General features: G+C 39.8%; 3 protein-coding genes across 5 annotated transcripts in view; 1 reads left to right on the top strand and 2 right to left on the bottom strand.

The window, feature by feature from the left end:
- Positions 1–968: 968 nt before the first annotated feature.
- Positions 969–10,331, bottom strand: rmnd1 (required for meiotic nuclear division 1 homolog). Its single transcript, XM_058057222.2, has 11 exons — positions 9,542–10,331; positions 9,372–9,477; positions 9,223–9,298; positions 9,067–9,106; positions 7,337–7,437; positions 7,067–7,173; positions 5,438–5,502; positions 5,271–5,347; positions 4,260–4,380; positions 4,063–4,179; positions 969–2,608 (listed from the first exon to the last, which is right to left on the bottom strand). The coding sequence occupies exons 1-11, from the start codon at positions 9,914–9,916 to the stop codon at positions 2,579–2,581; spliced, it is 1,215 nt and encodes a 404-aa protein (XP_057913205.2). The 5' UTR covers positions 9,917–10,331; the 3' UTR covers positions 969–2,578.
- A 773-nt stretch (positions 10,332–11,104) lies between these two features.
- On the top strand, positions 11,105–14,378 carry ccdc170 (coiled-coil domain containing 170). Its single transcript, XM_078799255.1, has 8 exons — positions 11,105–11,122; positions 11,233–11,406; positions 11,480–11,767; positions 11,853–12,053; positions 12,119–12,292; positions 12,519–12,772; positions 12,838–13,018; positions 14,148–14,378. Exons 1-8 carry the CDS (start codon positions 11,105–11,107, stop codon positions 14,376–14,378), a joined length of 1,521 nt encoding a protein of 506 aa, XP_078655381.1.
- syne1b (spectrin repeat containing, nuclear envelope 1b) overlaps positions 14,257–22,291 on the bottom strand; it is a 104,133-nt gene continuing 96,098 nt past the window's right edge. For 2 of the 3 annotated variants that reach the window (XM_078799050.1, XM_078799051.1), the window contains 5 exons: positions 20,338–20,466; positions 20,027–20,239; positions 19,857–19,952; positions 19,288–19,349; positions 14,257–15,117 (listed from right to left, as the gene is read on the bottom strand). In XM_078799050.1, the coding sequence (XP_078655176.1) occupies positions 14,868–15,117; positions 19,288–19,349; positions 19,857–19,952; positions 20,027–20,239; positions 20,338–20,466 (750 nt within the window). In that variant the 3' untranslated portion in view covers positions 14,257–14,867. Of the gene's footprint in view, positions 15,121–19,287; positions 19,350–19,856; positions 19,953–20,026; positions 20,240–20,337; positions 20,467–22,291 lie in introns of all 3 variants that reach the window. The other variant, XM_078799052.1, reaches the window with a different exon arrangement.

Below are 22,291 nucleotides of genomic sequence, written 5' to 3'. Positions count from 1 at the left end.
GCTGCCAAATACCAGACGCCCCTGAGGAAAACGAGCAGGATATATGGATGGATGCCGCGGAACACATTCAAACGGAAGCTGAAGCTGACCAGCCTCTCCAAAACACCATCCCCGAAGAGCCAGAACCAATTCACTATGACGAGTTTCAGATCCTGTCCAACCCTGAGCCTGATGTGCAAGATAGCGAGGGAGAATAAAAAATAAAAATACGGTAAATAAACCCGCAAAAAATTCGACTTATACTCCGGAGCGACTTATAGTCCAGAAAATACGGTAAATAAACCCGCAAAAAATGCGACTTATACTCCAGTGCGACTTATGTATGGGTTTTTTTCTACCTAATTATGCATTTTTGGCCTTGTGCAACTTATACTCCGGAGCGACTTATAGTCCAGAAAATATGGTAAATAAACCCGCAAAAAATGCGACTTATACTCCAGTGCGACTTATGTATGTTTTTTTCTACCTAATTATGCATTTTTTTTGCCTTGTGCGACTTATACTCCAGAGCGACTTATAGTCCAGAAAATACGGTAAATAAACCCGCAAAAAATGCAACTTATACTCCAGTGCGACTTATGTATGTTTTTTTCTACCTAATTATGCATTTTTTTTGCCTTGTGCGACTTATACTCCGGAGCGACTTATAGTCCAGAAAATACGGTAAATAGACCCGCAAAAAATGCGACTTATACTCCAGTGAAACTTATAGTCCAGAAAATATGGTAAATAAACCCGCAAAAAATGCGACTTATACTCCAGTGCGACTTATGTATGTTTTTTTTCTACCTAATTATGCATTTTTGGCCTTGTGCGACTTATACTCCGGAGCGACTTATAGTCCAGAAAATATGGTAAATAGACCCGCAAAAAATGCGACTTATACTCCAGTGAAACTTATAGTCCAGAAAATATGGTAAATAAACCCGCAAAAAATGCGACTTATACTCCAGTGCGACTTATGTATGTTTTTTTTTCTACCTAATTATGCATTTTTGGCCTTGTGCGACTTTTCTCCGGAGCGACTTATAGTCCAGAAAATATGGTAAATAAACCCGCAAAAAATGCAACTTATACTCCAGTGTTTTTTTTTTACCTAATTATGCATTTTTTTTGCCTTGTGCGACTTTTCTCAGGAGCGACTTATAGTCCAGAAAATACGGTAAATAAACCCGCAAAAAATGCGACTTATACTCCAGTGCGACTTATGTATGTTTTTTTTTTCTACCTAATTATGCATTTTTGGCCTTGTGCGACTTATACTCCGGAGCGACTTATAGTCCAGAAAATACGGTAAATAAACCCGCAAAAAAAATGCGACTTATACTCCAGTGCGACTTATGTATGTTGTTTTTCTACCTAATTATGCATTTTTGGCCTTGTGCGACTTATACTCCGGAGCGACTTATAGTCCAGAAAATATAGTAAATAAACCCGCAAAAAATGCGACTTATACTCCAGTGTGACTTATAGTCCAGAAAATACGGTAAATAAACCCGCAAAAAATGCGACTTATACTCCAGTGCGACTTATGTATGTTTTTTTTTCTACCTAATTATGCATTTTTGGCCTTGTGCGACTTTTCTCCGGAGCGACTTATAGTCCAGAAAATATGGTAAATAAACCCACAAAAAATGCAACTTATACTCCAGTGTTTTTTTCTACCTAATTATGCATTTTTTTGCCTTGTGCGACTTGTACTCCCAAATGACTTATAGTCCAGAAAATACGGTATATAGTCTGCCCCCCCCCGATCAATTTTGTTATATTAACCCGGCCCGCGAGTCAAAAAGTTTGCCCACCCTGCTGTAGAAGAACAAAGGTTTCATAGATTTCACAATATGCGGCACTAATTTTTTTTTTTTTTTTTTTAGAATTTCCTTTTATTCATATGGGATCTACATATGCAACACATATGCAATAAGCCTGCTGCTGTACATGACCTTGTACATTGTAAACACGCTGCAACAATATAGAAATATATCAACATGAATGGATATTTACTCAGTATTTTCAGCATTACACACAGCATGAAAGCTAACATTTTGATGCCGTTTTCTGCATATTTTTGCATCAGCTACATTTGATTCACGTATTTTCCAAAATGTTATGGCCTTTAGCGAAGAATAAAAGTTAAGCCATCAGTGTTTGTGTTGTTTCCCACGCCAGTCTTGGCATCCGTCCTTCAGATCTGGGCCCTCAGACCCAATACATCTGGAGAGCTAGCTAACTTTGTCAAGTCCGGTTCTTAGCTTTGTACTTGGTGTGCGTTCACATTTTGTTGTCGGTGTTCGATACCTCTGAATTTGCCCGGGCTTCATGAAACGCACTTACGCAAAGCTTTGATATCAAGTAGGGGGCCACAAAATATGGTCCTGAGGGCCGCAAATGGCTCGCACGTTTGAGATCCGTGCTTTCAGTGGCATAAAACATAACATTTCATATAATGTGATAATCAGTGTCAAGAATTAAAAAAAAAAAAAAAACAAACCACATTTCTAGCCAGAATACCTCATGACTGCTGGTCCCTGAACGCAGCATGGCACTGTGGAGACGTCACCTGTCATCTTTGGCCCATTTAGATCATCTTTACAAGTTCAAACAAAACCTTCAAATAAAAAAACGGCACATTTTTAGAAGTCAAAAACATATAAGTGAAGAAATCATATCTTTTTTTTGAGGTCGTTTAAGGCCCATTATTAGTTTAAAAAATACATATATACAAGTAAAAATATAAAAAAAAAGAAAGCGGTAGAAAATGAATGAATAATATAATGTTATATTATATAATATAATGTAATGTAAGCTATAATGTATATTATATATAACATAAATGAAGTAAAATGAGAAAAATAGCAGTAGTTTTCATAAGAATAAAATCAAAATATTAAAAAAATGATGAAAAATAATGTCATATTAGTCACATAAAGAAAAAATATTTTAAAAAAAGAAAGCGGTAGAAAATGAATGAATGAATAATATCATGTTATATTATGTAATGTAATGTAAGCTATAATGTCATATAATGTATATTATATATAATATAAATGAAGTAAAATGAGAAAAATCAGCAGTAGTTTTCACAAGAATAAAGTCAAAATATTAAAAAGAAAATGATGAAAAATAATGTCATATTAGTCACATAAAGTAGAAATATATAAAAAAAGAAAGCGGTAGAAAATGAATGAATTAATAATATAATGTTATGTTATATAATGTAATATAATGTAAGCTATAATGTAATATAATGTATATTATATATAAATGAAGTAAAATAAGAAAAATCAGCAGTAGTTTTCATAAGAATAAAATCAAAATATTAAAAAGAAAATGATGAAAAATAATGTCATATTAGTCACATAAAGTAAAAATATTAAAAAAAAGAAAGGGGTAGAAAATGAATGAATGAATAATATTATGTTATATTATATAATATAATGTAATGTAAGCTATAATGTAATATAATGTATATTATATATAATATAAATGAAGTAAAATGAGAAAAATCAGCAGTAGTTTTCATAAGAATAAAATCAAAATATTAAAAAGAAAATGATGAAAAATAATGTCATATTAGTAACATAGAGTAAAAATATATTAAAAAAAGAAAGCGGTAGAAAATGAATGAATGAATAATATAATGTTATAGTATATAATATAATGTAATGTAAGCTATAATGTATATTACATATAATGTAAATGAAGTAAAATGAGAAAAATCAGCAGTAGTTTTCACAAGAATAAAGTCAAAATATTAAAAAGAAAATGATGAAAAATAATCTATTTGTCAAATAAAGTAGAAATATTAAAAAAAGAAAGCAGTAGAGAATGAATGAATGAATAATATAATGTTATATAATATAATGTAAGCTATAATGTAATATAATGTATATTATATATAATATAAATGAAATAAAATGAGAAAAATCAGCAGTAGTTTTCACAAGAATAAAGTCAAAATATAAAAAAAAATGATGAAAAATAATGTCATATTAGTCACATAAAGAAGAAATATATATAAAAAAAAAGAAAGCGGTAGAAAATGAATGAATGAATCCTCACTTCAATGGTGATGAGGATGACGATCATCCACTCCAACCTCAGGCTGTGCTTCTCGCTCAGGTGGCTCCTCATCAAGTCCGTCAGCTGAGTGCAATGCTCCAGCTTCTCATTCATCACCTGTGAGGCGCACAAGTTGCCCAGTAAAACACGAGGAACGCTTCTTATTGTCACTGAAGAGGCGGGCGTGGTTGCAGTACGTTGACCCTGCGGTTGATGCTGAGAAACTGGCAGGTCTTGTCGTAGAGTTTCTCCAGGTTCTCGCGGTCCCAGTAGAAGTCGGGCGTGAGGAGGAGGTCGGATCTCAGGTTTATACAGTGTCTGTGGTGGGAACCAAAAGAACTTATGTAAATCCAGTTCTCGTATAAAAACTGAGAGCAGCCAGCAGCATCTAAAGAACCTTTGCAAGTAAATACAGCAGTGCCTTGGTTAACGTCAGTAATACATGCCAGAAGGTCCGACTCAAACCAAAACAAACTCAAACCAAAGCAGATTTTCCCATAGAAAATATCAATCCAATTCATTTGTGGGTAGCGCGCAGACCTCACAGCTAGGAGACCCGAGTTCAATTCCACGCTCTGCCATCTCTGCGTGGAGTTTGCATGTTCTCCCTGTGCATGCGTGGGTTTTCTCCGGGTACTCCGGTTTCCTCCCACATTCCAAAAAAACATGCTAGGTTAATTAGCCACTCCAAATTGTCCATAGGTATGAATGTGAGTGTGAATGGTTGTTTGTCTATATGTGCCATGTGATTGGCTGACCACCAGTCCAGGGTGTACCCCGCCTCTCGCCCCAAAGACAGCTGGGATAGGCTCCAGCACCCCTGTGACTCTTATGAGGATAAGCGGTAGAAAATGAATGAATAATTATTACTACTAGTAGTAGTAGGCTAGTATTAGCCTGCTTATTGGCTTGCTTATTAGCCTGCTTTTGCCCTATTATAAAAAAATTGTCAGATTTTTTTGTTAAAAAAAATCTATAAATTTATAAAATCTATAAAAAAAAATTTAAATCAATAAAAAATATCAAATTATTTAGGAGGGCTTAAGAACATTTAAAAAAAATGCAAAGCTTTCACAATGCTTTTCAGGCAGCATGGACAATCCACACATTTCTAACTCCCTTATGTGTTCTCAGTCAGCTGTCAATCATTCAATCAACAGCCAATCATTCAGTCAGTGGATGTGCTGTGCAGCGCTAACAACATTTACCTTAAAGTGAACAGCTCACCGATCTTCTGCATGACTTCTGCGGATGACAATTTGACTCTCTGACCTGACTTCAGTGTCTGGATGGTGGGAGGCGGGGCATAAACACACATACACACACATCATTGCTGCCATGACACGTGACGTGGTTGAGACTGGGCTGTGTGTACCTCAGGAATAGATTGAATGGACTCCACAAAGTTATCCAAGGACACCTCCCATATGGCCAGCTTCACTGTCGGACACCAAAAAGTTGCTTTACACGTACGTTAGGGTGCATCAAAAAACACAATTATTGAATTTTTATATGGCTGGGTATTAAAAGTGTTCCAATATATGTAGAAACAACACATAGAAAATATTTTTCCAATACATGATTATATTATTTATTATTATTATATTTATTATTTAATTTGAATGATTTATAGTCATATTTATAGGTATTTAGTGCTCATTGCCTCTACTGTAGCTAACATTAGCTAGCTACAGTTAGCTAATGGCTGAGCAAGCATAACATCAACAACAGTAATATAGTATTGCAAAAGTATTGCTGATGCCTCATATATATTGAGAGTGGTACTGTAGTCCTACATAATTTGTCAAGTTATTATTTTAGGCACTGCTTAGTGCTCATTGCCTCTACTGTAGCTAACGTTAGCTAGCTACAGTTTGCTAATGACAGTTAGCTAATAGCTGAGCAAGCGTAACATCAACAACAGTAATATAGTATTGCTAAAGTATTGCTGATGCCTCATATTTATTGAGAGTGGTACTGTAGTCCTACATAATCTGATATAGTACACTTGTCAAGTTATTATTTTAGGCACTGCTTAGTGCTCATTGCCTCTACTGTAGCTAACATTAGCTAGCTACAGTTTGCTAATGACAGTTAGCTAATGGCTGAGCAAGCATAACATCAACAACAGTAATATAGTATTGCAAAAGTATTGCTGATGCCTCATATATATTGAGAGTGGTACTGTAGTCCTACATAATTTGTCAAGTTATTATTTTAGTCACTGCTTAGTGCTCATTGCCTCTACTGTAGCTAACATTAGCTAGCTACAGTTTGCTAATGACAGTTAGCTAATGGCTGAGCAAGCATAACATCAACAACAGTAATATAGTATTGCAAAAGTATTGCTGATGCCTCATATATATTGAGAGTGGTACTGTAGTCCTACATAATTTGTCAAGTTATTATTTTAGTCACTGCTTAGTGCTCATTGCCTCTACTGTAGCTAACATTAGCTAGCTACAGTTTGCTAATGACAGTTAGCTAATAGCTGAGCAAGCATAACATCAACAACAGTAATATAGTATTACTAAAGTATTGCTGTAAATAATAGTAACAATAATGTACAGTTATTACAATGTAATAGTTATTACATTTGCGGGATTGTTACATTCAAAGCAGCAGATTTGTGGTTTATTACGTTTATGGGCAGTTATTACGTTTGCGGGTGTAACAAGGTCCTTTTAAGCAGTCGTGAGTCTAACCAACCAGAGCGCAGTAGGAAAGCTCGGAGGCTGGAAGCTGAATAGTTGCAGATTTTGGAAGATCTAGAAAGCTCTCTGTTCTGGTTAGCTTCTTGATAAGAGTCCATAATTCAACACGAAGGGATGAAAAATGAGCATAATAGGCCATACGCAAAACAAACACAGTTAAGAGACGTTAAAGGTAAACGGTAAAGGTAAATCCATCTTGCCTGGGCGTGATGTGCTTCCTCTACCACATTTGACATGCATGAGACGGTGCAGGTGTACCTAATGAAGCGACATGTGACGTCACATCTCACCTGACAAACATAAAGCATTGGAAAAGGCAAATTTCTCCAAGATGGCTTCCTGTGGATCCATGTGGTTACACAACACAAAGTTTCCTCGCTCCAATTTGGAGTTTCCCCTGAGGAAGAAATTAACAGCGTACATTTAGACGGTACAGTCCAGCGTGTACCCAAGACAGCTGGGGTAGGCTCCAGCACCCCCACGACCCTCGTGAGGATAAGCGGTAGAAAATGAATACATAGAGTGATATAGTACGTATAAATGTAAGTCAGCGGACTCACTCTCCAAAGGTGTAGTTGATCTCTTCATTTTCCCAGTGGACTAACGCAACTTCATAGGGCTGACTTTCATGACGCTCCAGTATCCTCAACACCGTTTTCATCTGAAACAAAGACATAACAACGTACCATTTTGCATGATTCGGAAGCAAAAGGAGAGCAAAATGGCCGTGAATATATTACTCATGATATCTAGTCATTTCTCAAACATTTATGTGGAATTTACCCTAAACAAACATGCGGCCCGCGGGCCAAATGTGGCACGCAGGACACTACTTTGAGGCCCCCGTCTTGATATGAAAGTTTAATGTTTAAAGTTTGATATGGATGCTGTATGGTATCATGTACCCGGAAAAAATTATTACGTTTGATTAATGTTCATGTTAAAGGTTAAATAACTGTTAATAGTTATCCTCCCTGTCCGTGTGGAAGTGGTAAGTTTTTGGTTATTTAAGTTGAAAGGAAATAACTTGAAGGCTACCGTTTAGGTCGCTAGCTCTCTAGTTTGCGAGTTAGCATGTGTCTCAAGACCCTGCAGTTGCGCAATATGTTGTAAATAAAAAGAGTATAAATGTGACTATAGTCGTGTTTTGTCATGTCTACAGGGCTCTAATAATGCTTTGTTCATTTTAATCTGAAAAAAATAATTTGTCTACCCACCAACTATATGTGGTTTCTTAAGTTTTTATTATTTGCCGTTTTATTATTATTATTATTGTATTTATTTATTTATTACTCATTGATTGATTTTCTTTATTCTTGATTTATTTCTTTGTCATCTTATTTTGTATAGAAAAATAAAAATTAAGATATTTGAGAACAGTGGAGTGTTTTATCAGAGCTTTTCTTGTAGAAAATTTGAATTTTTTTTTTGAATTTTTTTGTTTTTAATAAATGCGTTTTTTTGGGGGGGGGAAACCTAATGCAGCCCAGTCTCACCCAGACCCTAGCTCCAGTGGCCCCCAGGTAAATTGAGTTTGAGACCCCTGCCCTAAAGACAACCAATTGTGCTCATTATTCAACCCTTTGTATTGAGCTGTGGACTCCTATAGAGCAGCTACACACAATAACCAGCAAAAAAAAAAACTTGATCTGCACCTATTCCAGCTGCATTTAATTGGGGTTGTGCTTCCCCCCCAAAACAATCTTTTTTAATTTATTCCATCCATGCCCTGCCTCCGGGCATGCCCACTCCACTGTGATTGGTCACATGTCCAAAATACAAACCCCACTTTCCTAATATTGTGAGTATAGGAGTTTAAAATGAATAAAGAACATCACAATGTCTTTATTATGCCTGAATGTGAGGTCTAAATCAGGGGTCACTGACACGGGCCCTCTTGCACCAGGTGCAAGACCTAAGACCACATGAGTCTCCCGCCAGTTTGTTCTAAAAATCTAAAAAGTAGCACTACTTTTTTTGTTGATGCTGCTAACTGCTAGCTTTATAAGCACTGCAGTAGGGTGGATGAATATCATTAATTATTCACAACAGCATATAGTTCAAGGAAAATTAAGCATTAAGGCATTAATTCATAATTTTTAATCAAGATTATTCAGATAATATAAGTATTTTAAATCTACACTAAATTGCATTTTTTTTTCCTTCCAACTTTTGCCAGAGTGATGCAACCCTAATCATCATGATATAAATAAAATGGCATACAGTAAATAGAATTATGGCATTTATACATTTTACTTTAATTACAGTGAATATGATTCATTTGAATTACCATTTTGTCGTCAACATTCCAGAAAACCACCGATCCTTCCCTGGAAAAAGACAAAGTCGCTCTCTCAGTAAGTATCGCAGGATCACAACTCATATTTTCTATTCATTTGTGTAGATACTGTAACACGAGACGACATTCAAAGTGGTGTGAGTCCACCTGAAGAAGAAGATGATTGCCCTGTCGTCTGGTCTGGAGGCCACGTCAGAGCTTATCACCAACACATTGGACGCGTCTGACGGTGTTGAACCAGTTAATAGAACCCCCAAAGCTTTACTGGCAAGTGGTGTGTTTTTATGTACGAGTACCTCGAGGAAAGTCCACCTCGTGGAAGCCGTGTCCTGTCAGATCCAGGCTGAGGGTCGGCAGATTGTACTGGTCTGCTGTTGCAAAGGCGATACACTGCATCATGTACTGTGGAGCAAAAACACACTTGAATAGAATGGCAAGTGGAAGTGGAAAGTTCAGGCGGCTTCACCATGTCTTCAGTCATAGAGGGTTGATTGGCTCTGGACGGTTGTTTAGTCCGAGGCCCTTTAGGGACTCTCTTCCCAGGCCCTGTCACTTGTTTCAAACTGGCTTTTAAGACGGGGTTGGCAAGATCTGGCACGTAAAAACGCTTCTGTTCACTTCTGCAGTCCAAGTCTGTTAAAAAGTTCCTGTTTGGACTTCTAAACCCTCTAAAAGCAAATGAAAGGGCATGCCTCTGGAGGCCACAGCAGCATGAGTGAGTCCGGTTTTTAAATTCATATTTGGATGCCAGGCTGGAATGAGGGAAACTAGCTGAAGCAAAGACGTACATTGCTTTCCAGTTCGATGGCTGCAGTTTAGCCCAAAGAGACCGGAGAAGCATTTTTTTTTTCCCAGGCGGCTGCTCACACACTATCTCGTACGCAAATGCCCCATGAGGCGTTCAAGTACCAGCGCTATATCGGTCTATACATACTATGTCGTCGACTGGCAATACATGTAATTAAAACAAGGACTGAAATAATGAACACCCTAGTTCAACAATAGCTACCCGTAAGAGTTTGCTGCTTATAATTAATTATGTAAAATAAATAAAATCACAATTACATCAATACGAACGGCGCTCGCAATTTGCGAAAAGGAAGCTCACTGATAAGTGCTAACCAAGCTAACAGCTAGCTCGCCAATAACAGAACGTCGACAGACAAAAATAAAAACATTAACAAAATGACATTTGCGCGCAAAAATGTTTCAAACATAAACTTCGTGAATCAACCTCCATCTTGAAAAGCTGAGGGTCTGTGTTTGCCAATAAAGTTTTATTCAAGGGATCACTTCCTGGTCGTAATGATATAACACACTTGGCAACCCCAAACGTTGACTTGCAGGTAGAATGATCGTTTAAAAAAATGTTCAACATTGTTTGTTCTGTCGATTTTTTTAATGCATGCATGAAAATCGTGTAATTTCATAACACATTAATTACGTTTTCGGTACTTCTACTTACGCTCTCATGTTGTAAGAGGTCATGCGTGCTTAAAAACAACAAACTTTCCCGTCTTTCATTGAGTTTGTCACTTCTATTTTCTGTTTCCCTTATTCAATATTCATATTTACATAGTTTAAAGTCCGATGATGTCTTGAAAGTTTGGGCTGAGACCCACAATGTCACCAACGTAACACCATAACAAAGCCTGACGGTCTTCGCTGAGGGCAAATGAAGTAAAATTCAGTTGACCTTGAGTTGACGCCTTTTGTTGTTTTGTACTTGTATTCATACACAGCACCAATTATTATTTTTTACATTCAACCTACATACGTGCTTAAAATCACTCAAAGCACCAATTATTTTTTTTTTACAATCAACCTACATACGTGCTTAAAATCACTCAAAGCACAATTTCTTTTTCGTTAGGTTGTTTTGCGCTACAGTCCACGTTATAGCGCCACATGTGGTGATTTGTGGTATTGCAGGTGTTTGCTGTTGCTGGGAGACTTGCTTTTCTTGAGCGTAAGAGTAGTTTGTTGAGGTTTGTGCGGCTTACTTGCTTCTTTTTGTCTGGAAAAAGTTATGGAAAGTATTGAAGAGGTATGTGACTAACAGGGGAAATGGAGAACAACATTAATCTTTTAAAAATATATCATTTCCCAGACACTTTTGCATACAAGTTTTGATTGATTTGATTGATTTGTGAGCAGCATAATGAGCGGGAGCGGTTGAAGATGAGGCTTGCCGTGTTGGAGGAGAGCGTGCGGTCCAGCGAGGTGGAGTGCAAGGGAAGCCAGGAGACGGTCCTGAGGCTGGCGGCTGAGCTGGATCGCGAGAGGAGGAAGGCCGCCAGCAGCTCGGTGGCAGCGGATGCCCTCAAAGTGGTACCTTGAAGGTCTTTTTAAGGCACGTTTCCATGACGACACAGCGCCGCAGTCGTCTCGTCTTGTGTCTCAGGAGCTGGATGGACTCAAGTTGGGACAAAGCGGCCTGGAAGTGGAGATGCGGACACTGATGGAGAGATTGGAAGCCAGGAGGAGAGTGGCAGAGGCGTCCCGGCGGGAATCGCTGTGTTTGGAGAAGCAGGTGGAGGAGCTCGAGAGGAAGTTGCAGATGAGTCAAAGAGAGAGTCGGGAAGCCAAGGACAAACTTCTCAAGGTCTTCACCAAGGTGGCCTCCTTGATCCACGGAGATGCAGAAGTCACGGTCCAGACTGAAGACAAGGTAGACCAACTCTGCAGCAAGGTGGGACTTTTTTTTCCCACATCATTCCAAAGCCAACCTCTCGAGCCGGTTCCTTTAAACTATTCCGTACTCGTGAGGCACACAGGCGGTGTCCGAGGTGGAGGCTCGACTACGTGACATGTCAGAGGAGCTAATTGAGGAGAGGAAGCAACGTCAGAGCGTCCTGCAGCGAGCCGAGCTAGCCGAGCGGCGAGGTTCAGAACTGAGACAGCGGCTTCAACAAACGGAGGCGGAGCTTTTTGCGGCGGACGTTCATCAACGCGGCCTGCGACTGAGCCGTCAGCACGTAAGGTTTCAAACACAGGAAGCGTCGCCGCGGCGGCCCGTGTGAGGATCCGCTCTGCTCAACAGCACGAGGAGTTCCTGGACAGGCTGTCGGAGGCCGTGAAGGTGGACGCCATGATGGCGGACGTCGGCGCGGACATGAGGCTGCCGCTCATTCTGTCCCGGGTGGAGCAGCTGCTCAGGGGCGAAGGCGATGCGCTGATGGCGAGCAAGAGTCTGACCTTTGACCTGCAGCGCAAGGTACCCAACACACACTTTGGACACTTCATTAGGTACACCTGCGAGACATCTTTGGACGTCAAGATGTCTGCCGGGATGCATCGTGGTGGTCTGCAACCATTCATTCACCCCTACAAGCACAATCAATTAGTCCGTTCCAGGGTCAAACTGCAGCCAGCATCAAAAGATCTCTTATTAGATTGTCATGTGTACATAATGAAGGTTTTCTTCTTCTTCTTCTGGGCAGTTGAAGACTCAGAAGGAGCAGCTGGAGAGCAAAGGTCTGCACATCCAGATGCTGAGGAAGAAGCTGACGGAGCTGGAGGACCACAAAAGGAGCGAATCGGCGCTGGAGGACGCTCACGCCGAGTCTCGAAGTCTGCAGAAGAAAGTGGAGCGTCTGCAGGCCGAGTTGAGGGCCTCCAGGCAGTCCAACGGTGAGCTGAAGGCCCGGCTCTCCGACAGCGCGGCCCAGCTCAAGGTAGAAGGCAGGAGGGCTTCGTGGCGTACGTGCGGCTCCCGGAAGCCCACCCTGAAGACGCTTTCATCTGTTTGACAAAGCGGAGGATGCAGGAGGAGGAGAAGAAGAAGCTGAGTCGGCTCCAGGAGGGCAAAGCCCAAGCCGAGAAGAAGCTGGAGACTTTGACCTCAGAACTGCAGAGTCTGGAGAAGCGGAGCAGAGAAGACCGGGATGGACTAAGCGGTCTGAGAAGCAGCTTCGCTCAGCTCTCAGCCTCGGAGAGAGAGGTACGCCATGTTGCTCGTCAGCAATAGTCTTTCTTATTTACATCCGTCCTGATTCCATTCATGCTCTGGGATCCCTGGGGAACGTTTTGGAACGTTTTAGTTTGTTTTTATTATTAGTAGGTCAGCCCTGTCCGCATTTCCCGACAGGAAGGGTTCCAAAACTTTACCAACTCAGGGCCCACTTGAAAATCTAAAAAACGTCCCACCTTTGTCCTCCTATAAACAATACATAGATAAAATGATGCGTTCACGGACCACTTAACTTATTCATTCATTTTCTACCGCTTTTACCTCACTGGGGTTGCGGGGGTGCTGGAGCCTATCCCAGCTGTCTTTGGGCGAGAGGCGGGGTCGCCAGCCAATCACAGGGCACATATAGACAAACAACCATTCACACTCACATTCATAGCTATGGACAATTTGGAGTGGCTAATTAACCTAGCATGTTTTTTTTTTTTTTTTTGGAATGTGGGAGGAAACCGGAGTACCCGGAGAAAACCCACGCATGCACGTGGAGAACATGCAAACTCCACACAGAAGATGGCCGAGGGTGGAATTGAACCCTGGTCTCTTAGCTGCGCTAACCACTCGAACGCCGTGCCGCCCTGAACAAAAACTCAATTTCACTCTTTGCTCCCCCCCCCCCCCCACTTTTGATGTTTGTTTTTTTTATTTTCCAAATATTTCAATTTTCTTTGCAGCTTATCCTTTTGCTATAGGGGTGTTATTATGATTAGAGGGCTCTAATCATGTTAAAAAGCAAGTTTAGAAGACGGTAAAGAGGTTTGCTATGTATTGCTATGGACATTTAATGCATTTTCAATAAAGTTGTAAGTGAGTTTTTTCACAAGTCTGGAGTCTTCACCTGAGAGAACTTCCTGGTAGCAAGTAGCATCAGGACACTACATCCCCTTTAAAAACCCTTTAAGGCCCAAATGTGCAATATTTTTCAACTGGTCTTAGAATTTTGATCAGGTGAGTCGTCTTATTTTTTAGAAACTCTGCAGGCACACGTCCGAGGGGCCACACTTTGGACAACCGTGATGGAGTTTACATGCGAACGAAGACTTCTAGATTGTAAAAAAAAAAAAAAATTAAAAAAAAGCAAAATGTACTTGTTGTTGTGCAGCTGATGGACTTCCGCATGGTGGTCTCACGGATGGTCGGCGTGGACGCCACAACCTCTTCCTCTTCTCTCCCAAATCATGAAATCATCCGCTTGCTGGAGAACCATCTTCACGCTCATCATCAGGGAATCATACCTTGGTCCTGTGCAGCCCACCACAGCGCTCATCCGCCCCACGGCTCCCACTCAGATGCATCCGCCAGTCATTCTTATCCATCTCATAATAATCAATAACAAGACAACAAATATCAAAAGGAGTTTTTTTTTGGCATTCTTTGTTGCTGATGCTCGCATCCATTTTTCAACACATAATAATAATAATAATAATTAATAAGAACATGACACGGATCTCACCTGGTGTACGCCGCACTGACAGCCGGCCATAGAAAAAAATACAAGAAACTTTCTATATAAGTCATATGTATATGATATGTTGCAAAAATAAAACACATCGCTCTAAAAATAATCTCATTAGTGATTTTCTTGTTAGCATAGACACAATGGATTTACATGCATGGCCAAAATAAGATGTGATGTATTATTAATAGGAATTATGAAGACAAAAAATCACAGCCTAGGTTGACTTTGGTGCTTTGCTAGTACTTCCTGTTCAGTTCACAATTAATTCCAAGGACACGCCTCCGTGGACCTCTGCGTCACTCGACTTGCTACACGCAGAGATAAAAAAAAAAAAAAAAAAGGCAATGCCCCCCCGGGCCCAACCTAGACAGGAGGGGGCCCGTTGGTGTAGCTGAGCATGGGGTAGAAGGAGTGAGCAAAGTTGTTGGACTGAGCGCAGTAGGCCTCCTCGGACATGGGCAGCAGGAAGGCGACCAGGAGCAGCAGGAGCAGGAGGAGCTGGAGGGGCAGCGCCGCCCGCAAGACGCGACGTGCAAACGATGAGGACGAGGAGACGGGCGTGGACGGCGGCGGATCAGAAGGGCAGGAAGCGGACCCAGCGTCGCTGTGACACCTGCTGTCACCACACACACACACACACACACACACACACACACACACACACACACACAAGGTGAGACACAAGCTGTGTTACATGTCAAATATCAACACTAATCATCTCCATTGATACAGTAGAACCTCTGAAGTCAAACACAAGCTCGCAAGAATTGGACAGTAGAATCTGGTCCGCATAAACTGTAGCTATCAAAAAATCTATCTATTAGTTCATAGTAAAAAAAAAAAAAAAAAAAAAGATATATACCGTATTTTCTGGACTATAAGTCGCTCCGGAGTATAAGTCGCAGGAACAGCTACAGACGGACGTGGAAAGTACGACTTATAGTCCGGAAAATACGATATGTACATAAACATACTCGACAAATTGTTATTATTATTATTATTATTATATTCATTCATTTTACCGCTTTTCATCACAAGGGTCGCAAGGGGTGCTGGAGCCTATTATTATTATATAATATATATAATTATATTATTTTATATTAATTTATAATGATTTTCTCTTATATTTTTTGTTATTATTTTCCAGACTATAAGTCGCACTTTTTTTTTTGAGGGTCTCATGAGGATTAGTGGTAGAATATAATGATATTATTTTAAATTTATTTATAATAATTTTCTATTATATTTTTTATTATTTTCCGGACTATAAGTCACACTTTTTTTTTTTTTTTCCCAATCGGTTGGCTGTTCCAGCACCCCCCCGCCGCGACCCTCATGAGGATTAGTGGTAGAATATAATTATATTATTTTATATTTATTTATAATAATTTTCTTTTTTTTTGTTATTATTTTCCGGACTATAAGTCGCACTTTTTTTTTCCATTGGTTGGCTGTTCCAGCACCCCCCCGCCGCTACCCTCATGAGGATTAGTGGTAGAATATAATTATATTATTTTATATTTATTTATAATAATTTTCTTTTTTTTTTTGTTATTATTTTCCAGACTATAAGTCGCACTTTTTTTTTTGAGGGTCTCATGAGGATTAGTGGTAGAATATAATTATATTATTTTAAATGTATTTATAATAATTTTCTATTATATTTTTTGTTATTATTTTCCGGACTATAAGTCGCACTTTTTTTTTTTTTTCCATTGGTTGGCTGTTCCAGCACCCCCCCGCAACCCTCATGAGGATTAGTGGTAGAATATAATTATATTATTTTAAATTTATTTATAACAATTTTCTATTATATTTTTTGTTATTATTTTCCGGACTATAAGTCACACTTTTTTTTTTTTCCAATGGTTGGCTGTTCCAGCACCCCCCCACCACGACCCTCATGAGGATTAGTGGTAGAATATAATTATATTATTTTAAATTTATTTATAATAATTTTCTATTATATTTTTTGTTATTATTTTCCGGACTATAAGTCACACTTTTTTTTTCCATCGGTTGGCTGTTCCAGCACCCCCCCCACCGCTACCCTCATGAGGATTAGTGGTAGAATATAATTATATTATTTTATATTTATTTATAATAATTTTCTTTTTTTTTTGTTATTATTTTCCAGACTATAAGTCACACTTTTTTTTGAGGGTCTCATGAGGATTAGTGGTAGAATATAATTATATTATTTTAAATGTATTTATAATAATTTTCTATTATATTTTTTGTTATTATTTTCCGGACTATAAGTCGCACTTTTTTTTTTTTTCCATTGGTTGGCTGTTCCAGCACCCCCCCGCAACCCTCATGAGGATTAGTGGTAGAATATAATTATATTATTTTAAATTTATTTATAATAATTTTCTATTATATTTTTTGTTATTATTTTCCGGACTATAAGTCACACTTTTTTTTTTTTTTTCCAATGGTTGGCTGTTCCAGCACCCCCCCGCCGCGACCCTCATGAGGATTAGTGGTAGAATATAATTATATTATTTTAAATTTATTTATAATAATTTTCTATTATATTTTTTGTTATTATTTTCCGGACTATAAGTCGCACTTTTTTTTCCATCGGTTGGCTGTAGAAAATGTGGTAGAAAATGAATGAATCAATAAAAAAAAATACAGTCTAAAAACAGGTTCACCTCAATTAGCTTATAGTAAAAAAAAAAAAAGAATAAAAAGTTAAGGTAAAGTTAAGGTAATATCAAAAATAGTCAAAATAACTAAAAGGAAAACAGCAATACATGAACATTCCTTGAAGAATCAAAACATCCAAATGTCGTAGTAAGCTAGTTAACTAGTTAGCAGAGCTAGTTAATAGTATCAAACTCACTAACTTAAAAACCATGACCAGATATTAAAGTGTAAAAAGAATCGGTGTTGCAGTCGATATATTAAGTATGACCGATGTAAGAAGCTTTGCTAGTTTTCAGCGGCACGTCCCTACGGCTTCTAATCCTATCGTGTAATATTATTATTTATTATATTATTAACGTCCAAATATGGTCTCATTCCATGAGTTGCAGTAGAAGAGCATGAATGTGAGCGAATGAGGTGCAAAGCAAGGTTAGGGCAGGACCAGTGATGCCAAAAGAAGAGGAAGACAGACTTTTCATACATTGCAAATTTGTTTCATAATAAGACAAATATGACAGCGCATGTAACTTCTGTATATTAGAAGTGGCACTAAAATCGCATCTGACACAAAAAAACAAAAACAACTAAACAAATAAACAGATGCGATGGTCGGTAGAACTCTTGCTAACATAGCTCATACACACCTGCTCTGCCAGGAAATAAGAATACAATGCAGCAAAAGGGATCCGTAATGGGACCATCATTTTTGTTGTTCTGGTTGGCTTCAATCATTTAAGCGTTGTATTCCATTACGTCTCAGATTATTTTTGTTTACTTTTAGTTATATTTAATTGTAATGACTTTTTATTGTATTATGTTTGAAGTTTGAAATGTACATTTTTTTGGTCCCCAGGAAGAATAGTTTTCACTGCGGTGAGGACTAATGAGGATCTGCCATGTATAGGTTTGACTTTTGCCTAAAGAGTGGCGGGTTGCCGACCCCCGCCCTAGACCATGATGTTGAACAAACACAAGGGTTCATCACAATCACAAGGGTTCCCAAATGTATGAACACTGCCTACATTGTAGGGGTGGGCAAACTACGGCCCGGGGGCCACATCCGGCCCGCCAAGTGTTTGAATACGGCCCGCCCAATCTTTCCAAAGTATTTCATTTAAACTCAACATACAACCTGGCATTATTATTTGATTATTATTAGATTATGAGATTATTATATTACTATATTAATGCTATTTATTATATTAATTATATATAATATTATTGTTATATTTGCATATTTTACATAATAATATAATAATTATTATTTAAATTTTATTGTAATTATTATAATATTTTATTATTTTTTAAATATTTAAATATAAATATAAAATAATAAATAATAATAGCAGATTGCATGACAATTTTACAGATACAATAATACCAGGTGGACTGTTACGTGTAAAATATATAGTCTGCCCCCCCTGTAAAGCGAGTCAAAAAGTTTGCCCACCCCTGGCCTACAAGGATCACACGGAGGGCAGGTCTTCCACCCACAGAAAAAACGCTACAGGCGTGTTTTTCAGGTAGCAAGACAAACCTACGCACTTTTTACGTCTTACGGCCAACTTGCGTCTACAATTTTCCGGTGTCAGGTCCTTTCAATTTTTTGCCGACTCCGTACGCGTGAGGGTGCATCAACGGCATGAAAGCTGCAGGGGGGGGGGGGGGGGTGCCTACGGCTTCTTGTAAAGTACTGCATATATGCAAGAAGGAAGAGGATGGACTAAAAGAGTTAAGGGGAAACGATGCCAACAAAACAGGAAGAGGAAATGTCGCACAACTTTTGGTGTTCTTGCAGACATTTGGGAGAGAGAAAAGAAAGCTGCACATGACTGCCCGCTAGTGGCGAGTTGAAGAAGCGGGTTGGAGAGCGAGAGACGTCCAGGGGTTATTAAGCGGTGTAGGACGCCGCAGGGGGCGGGTCTTCCTTTTTAGGAACACGGGCATCGGGTCAGCCTTTGCAGAAGATGATGGAATTCACTATGATGCCTTTTGGTTTTTCTTCTTTGAAAAAAAGGAGCTTGAAATGGAAATGGGGGGGTTGAGGAGGGGGGGGGTGTATCACATATGAGCCATGACTTCCATCATCTTCTGGGCCGTGCTAGTAAGCAACACAACCATCATGTACCTGTGCTGTGGACTGCTCACAGGGGCTCCACCACGCTGTGACACATTACATTTGCCCCGTCGCTGGTTGCAATGAACGGGGATGGTGGGCAGAAGGTTGGGGGGTTTTGGGGGTTGGGGGCGGGGCAAAAAGAAAAGAAAGTTTCAGTCCAGGCAAATCAAAAACAGAAGCCACCAAAAGAAAACGTGTGATCAGACGCATCAGCAGCAGTGTCATGCTCGTTTGGGGTTCGATGCTCGGGAGCCGACAAGGACTACAAATGCGGATGCAAGAGAAAGGACTCTTGGGTCTCCCTTCTGCTCTGAGAACATGCAGACGAGTGGGAGAACGGGAAGAGGGATGAGGGAATGTTGAAGGTGTTCTTGGGACTACAAAACTCAAGGAAGCTCCGTTGGACTCCCGCCTTTCCCCCCCCCCATGGTGGGTCTGCAGAACATGCAGAGGAGCGGCTTGGACACGTGTGAACGTACGGGAAGGACGGATCTCGGGCATGGGATGAAAGTTCATCTTAGCGGTGGAGGACTTAGGACTTAGAGGAAATAGGAACGAGGAACAAGCATATACAATACCGATCGCCGTCGACTCGGCGTGCTCCTCCCTGAGGCGGGACTGAGAGACCCGGACCCAGTGTCCAAATCATCAGCCGACGACCACGACGACAGATCCTGCGGACGCCAAAAGACGGCCACGTTGAGTTTTGACAGACTCAATGAGGTTTTGAACGTTGAGTGACAGCGACCTGCTGGCTGCTGGTGATGTCCAGGATCTTGGCCAGCTCGCGGAGATCGCGGGTGACCTCCTTCAGCAGCAGCTTGAGGCGGTTGCCGATGACGTGGACCTTCTCTTTGGCCTCCAGGCAGTCGCCGCCCTGAGAGTTGACCAGCAACTGGAGCGACATGTCCTGCAGCGACGCCACCTTCAGCTGAGAGTCCAGCAGCTCCTGGCGGATTTGCTGTGAAAAACCAAGACCAAGACTCTTCAGTGCGCCGTTCTTTAGATATGAGTGACATCATCACTTTGGACACATGCGCTGATTTATTGAATACATACGGTGAGAGTTTTATGGTGCTCGTGCAGAGTGTCGCCGTCCTGGATTGGGTCGATGGGGACCACCTCGTTACGCCTGCGGTCGATGTTCTCCAACCAGAGCAGCAGACCGTGACTCATCTCATGAAAGTCCTGTTGATTACACCAGTCATTAATGAGTACACCAACCACCGGCTTTAGGGCCAATAACTGGTATGACTGGTACGGTTTCCCATTATGCTAATTACTGCATGACTGCTGATATGGGAATGATTGGCATGACTGCTGGTATGACTGAACATGACCGTCAATCACACAAATGAATGGCATGACCAACGACTGCTGATAACACCAATGACTGGCATGGCTGCCGATCATGCCAATGACTGGCAAGACTATTGATAGGACTGCTGATTACGTGAAGGACTGCTATGACGCTCAATTACAAGAATTGACCGTCATGACTGGTACCAATCAATGACTGGTACTGTATAAGGGATGATTATGCAAATGACTGGTACTGTATGAGGGATGATTATGCAAATGACTGGTACTGTATAAGAGGTGTTTATGCAAATGACTGTTACTGTATAAGGGATGATTATGCAAATGACTGATACTGTATAAGGGATGATTATGCAAATGACTGTTACTGTATAAGGGATGATTATGCAAATGACTGTTACTGTATAAGGGATGTTTATGCAAATGACTGGTACTCTATAAGGGATGTTTATGCAAATGACTTACTGTATAAGGGATGATTATGCAAATGACTGTTACTGTATAAGGGATGATTATGCAAATGACTGTTAATGTATAAGGGATGATTATGCAAATGACTGGTACTGTATAAAGGATGTTTATGCAAATGACTGTTACTGTATAAGGGAAGATTATGCAAATGACTGGTACTGTATAAAGGATGATTATGCAAATCACTGGTACTGTATAAGGGATGTTTATGCAAATGACTGTTACTGTATGAGGGATGATTATGCAAATGACTGGTACTCTATAAGGGATGATTATGCAAATGACTGGTACTGTATGAGGGATGATTATGCAAATGACTGTTACTGTATGAGGGATGTTTATGCAAATGACTGTTACTGTATGAGGGATGATTATGCAAATGACTGGTACTATATGAGGGATGATTATGCAAATGACTGTTACTGTATAAGGGATGATTATGCAAATGACTGATACTCTATAAGGGATGTTTATGCAAATGACTGTTACTGTATGAGGGATGATTATGCAAATGACTGGTACTGTATGAGGGATGATTATGCAAATGACTTACTGTATGAGGGATGTTTATGCAAATGACTGTTACTGTATAAGGGATGTTTATGAAAATGACTGTTACTGTATGAGGGAAGATTATGCAAATGACTGTTACTGTATGAGGGGCGATTATGCAAATGACTGTTACTGTATGAGGGATGTTTATGCAAATGACTGGTACTGTATAAGGATGATTATGCAAATGACTGGTACTGTATAAGAGGTGTTTATGCAAATGACTGTTACTGTATAAGGGATGAATATGCAAATGACTGGTACTCTATAAGGGATGATTATGCAAATGACTGTTACTGTATAAGGGATGATTATGCAAATGACTGATACTGTATAAGGGATGATTATGCAAATCGCTGGTACAGTATGAGGGATGATTATGCAAATCGCTGGTACAGTATAAGGGATGATTATGCAAATGACTGGTACTGTATAAGGGATGTTTATGCAAATCGCTGGTACTGTATAAGGGATGATTATGCAAATCGCTGGTACAGTATGAGGGATGATTATGCAAATGACTGGCATGACTGGCAATTCTGCAAATGACTGTTTGACCGGTATGACTGCCGATTAAATAAATGACCTTCGTGACTGCAAATTTTGAGAATAGCCGGTATGAGGGTTGATGACTGCCGATTATGCGAAGGACTGCTCCCCCGACTGCTGT

This window comes from Doryrhamphus excisus, linkage group LG19, assembly GCF_037039965.1.
Source record: "Doryrhamphus excisus strain RoL-2023G ecotype Guam linkage group LG19, RoL_Dexc_Guam_v1.1, whole genome shotgun sequence".
Lineage (NCBI taxonomy): Eukaryota > Metazoa > Chordata > Actinopteri > Syngnathiformes > Syngnathidae > Doryrhamphus > Doryrhamphus excisus.
This window is presented reverse-complemented; position numbering and strand designations above follow the sequence as displayed.

What these genes read in the sequence shown, in the direction of transcription:
- rmnd1 (XM_058057222.2), bottom strand. Translation starts at nt 9,916, where the DNA reads ATGCTTCTCCGGTCTCTTTGGGCTAAACTGCAGCCATCGAACTGGAAA. An exon ending in CAATGCTTTATGTTTGTCAG is followed by an intron (nt 5,503 to 7,066) that starts GTGAGATGTGAC and finishes GGTGTCCGACAG; the next exon opens with TGAAGCTGGCCATATGGGAG. An exon ending in CCATTCAATCTATTCCTGAG is followed by an intron (nt 5,348 to 5,437) that starts GTACACACAGCC and finishes CCCACCATCCAG; the next exon opens with ACACTGAAGTCAGGTCAGAG.
- ccdc170 (XM_078799255.1), top strand. An exon ending in TGCGACTGAGCCGTCAGCAC is followed by an intron (nt 12,054 to 12,118) that starts GTAAGGTTTCAA and finishes TCTGCTCAACAG; the next exon opens with CACGAGGAGTTCCTGGACAG. An exon ending in TCTCAGCCTCGGAGAGAGAG is followed by an intron (nt 13,019 to 14,147) that starts GTACGCCATGTT and finishes GTTGTTGTGCAG; the next exon opens with CTGATGGACTTCCGCATGGT.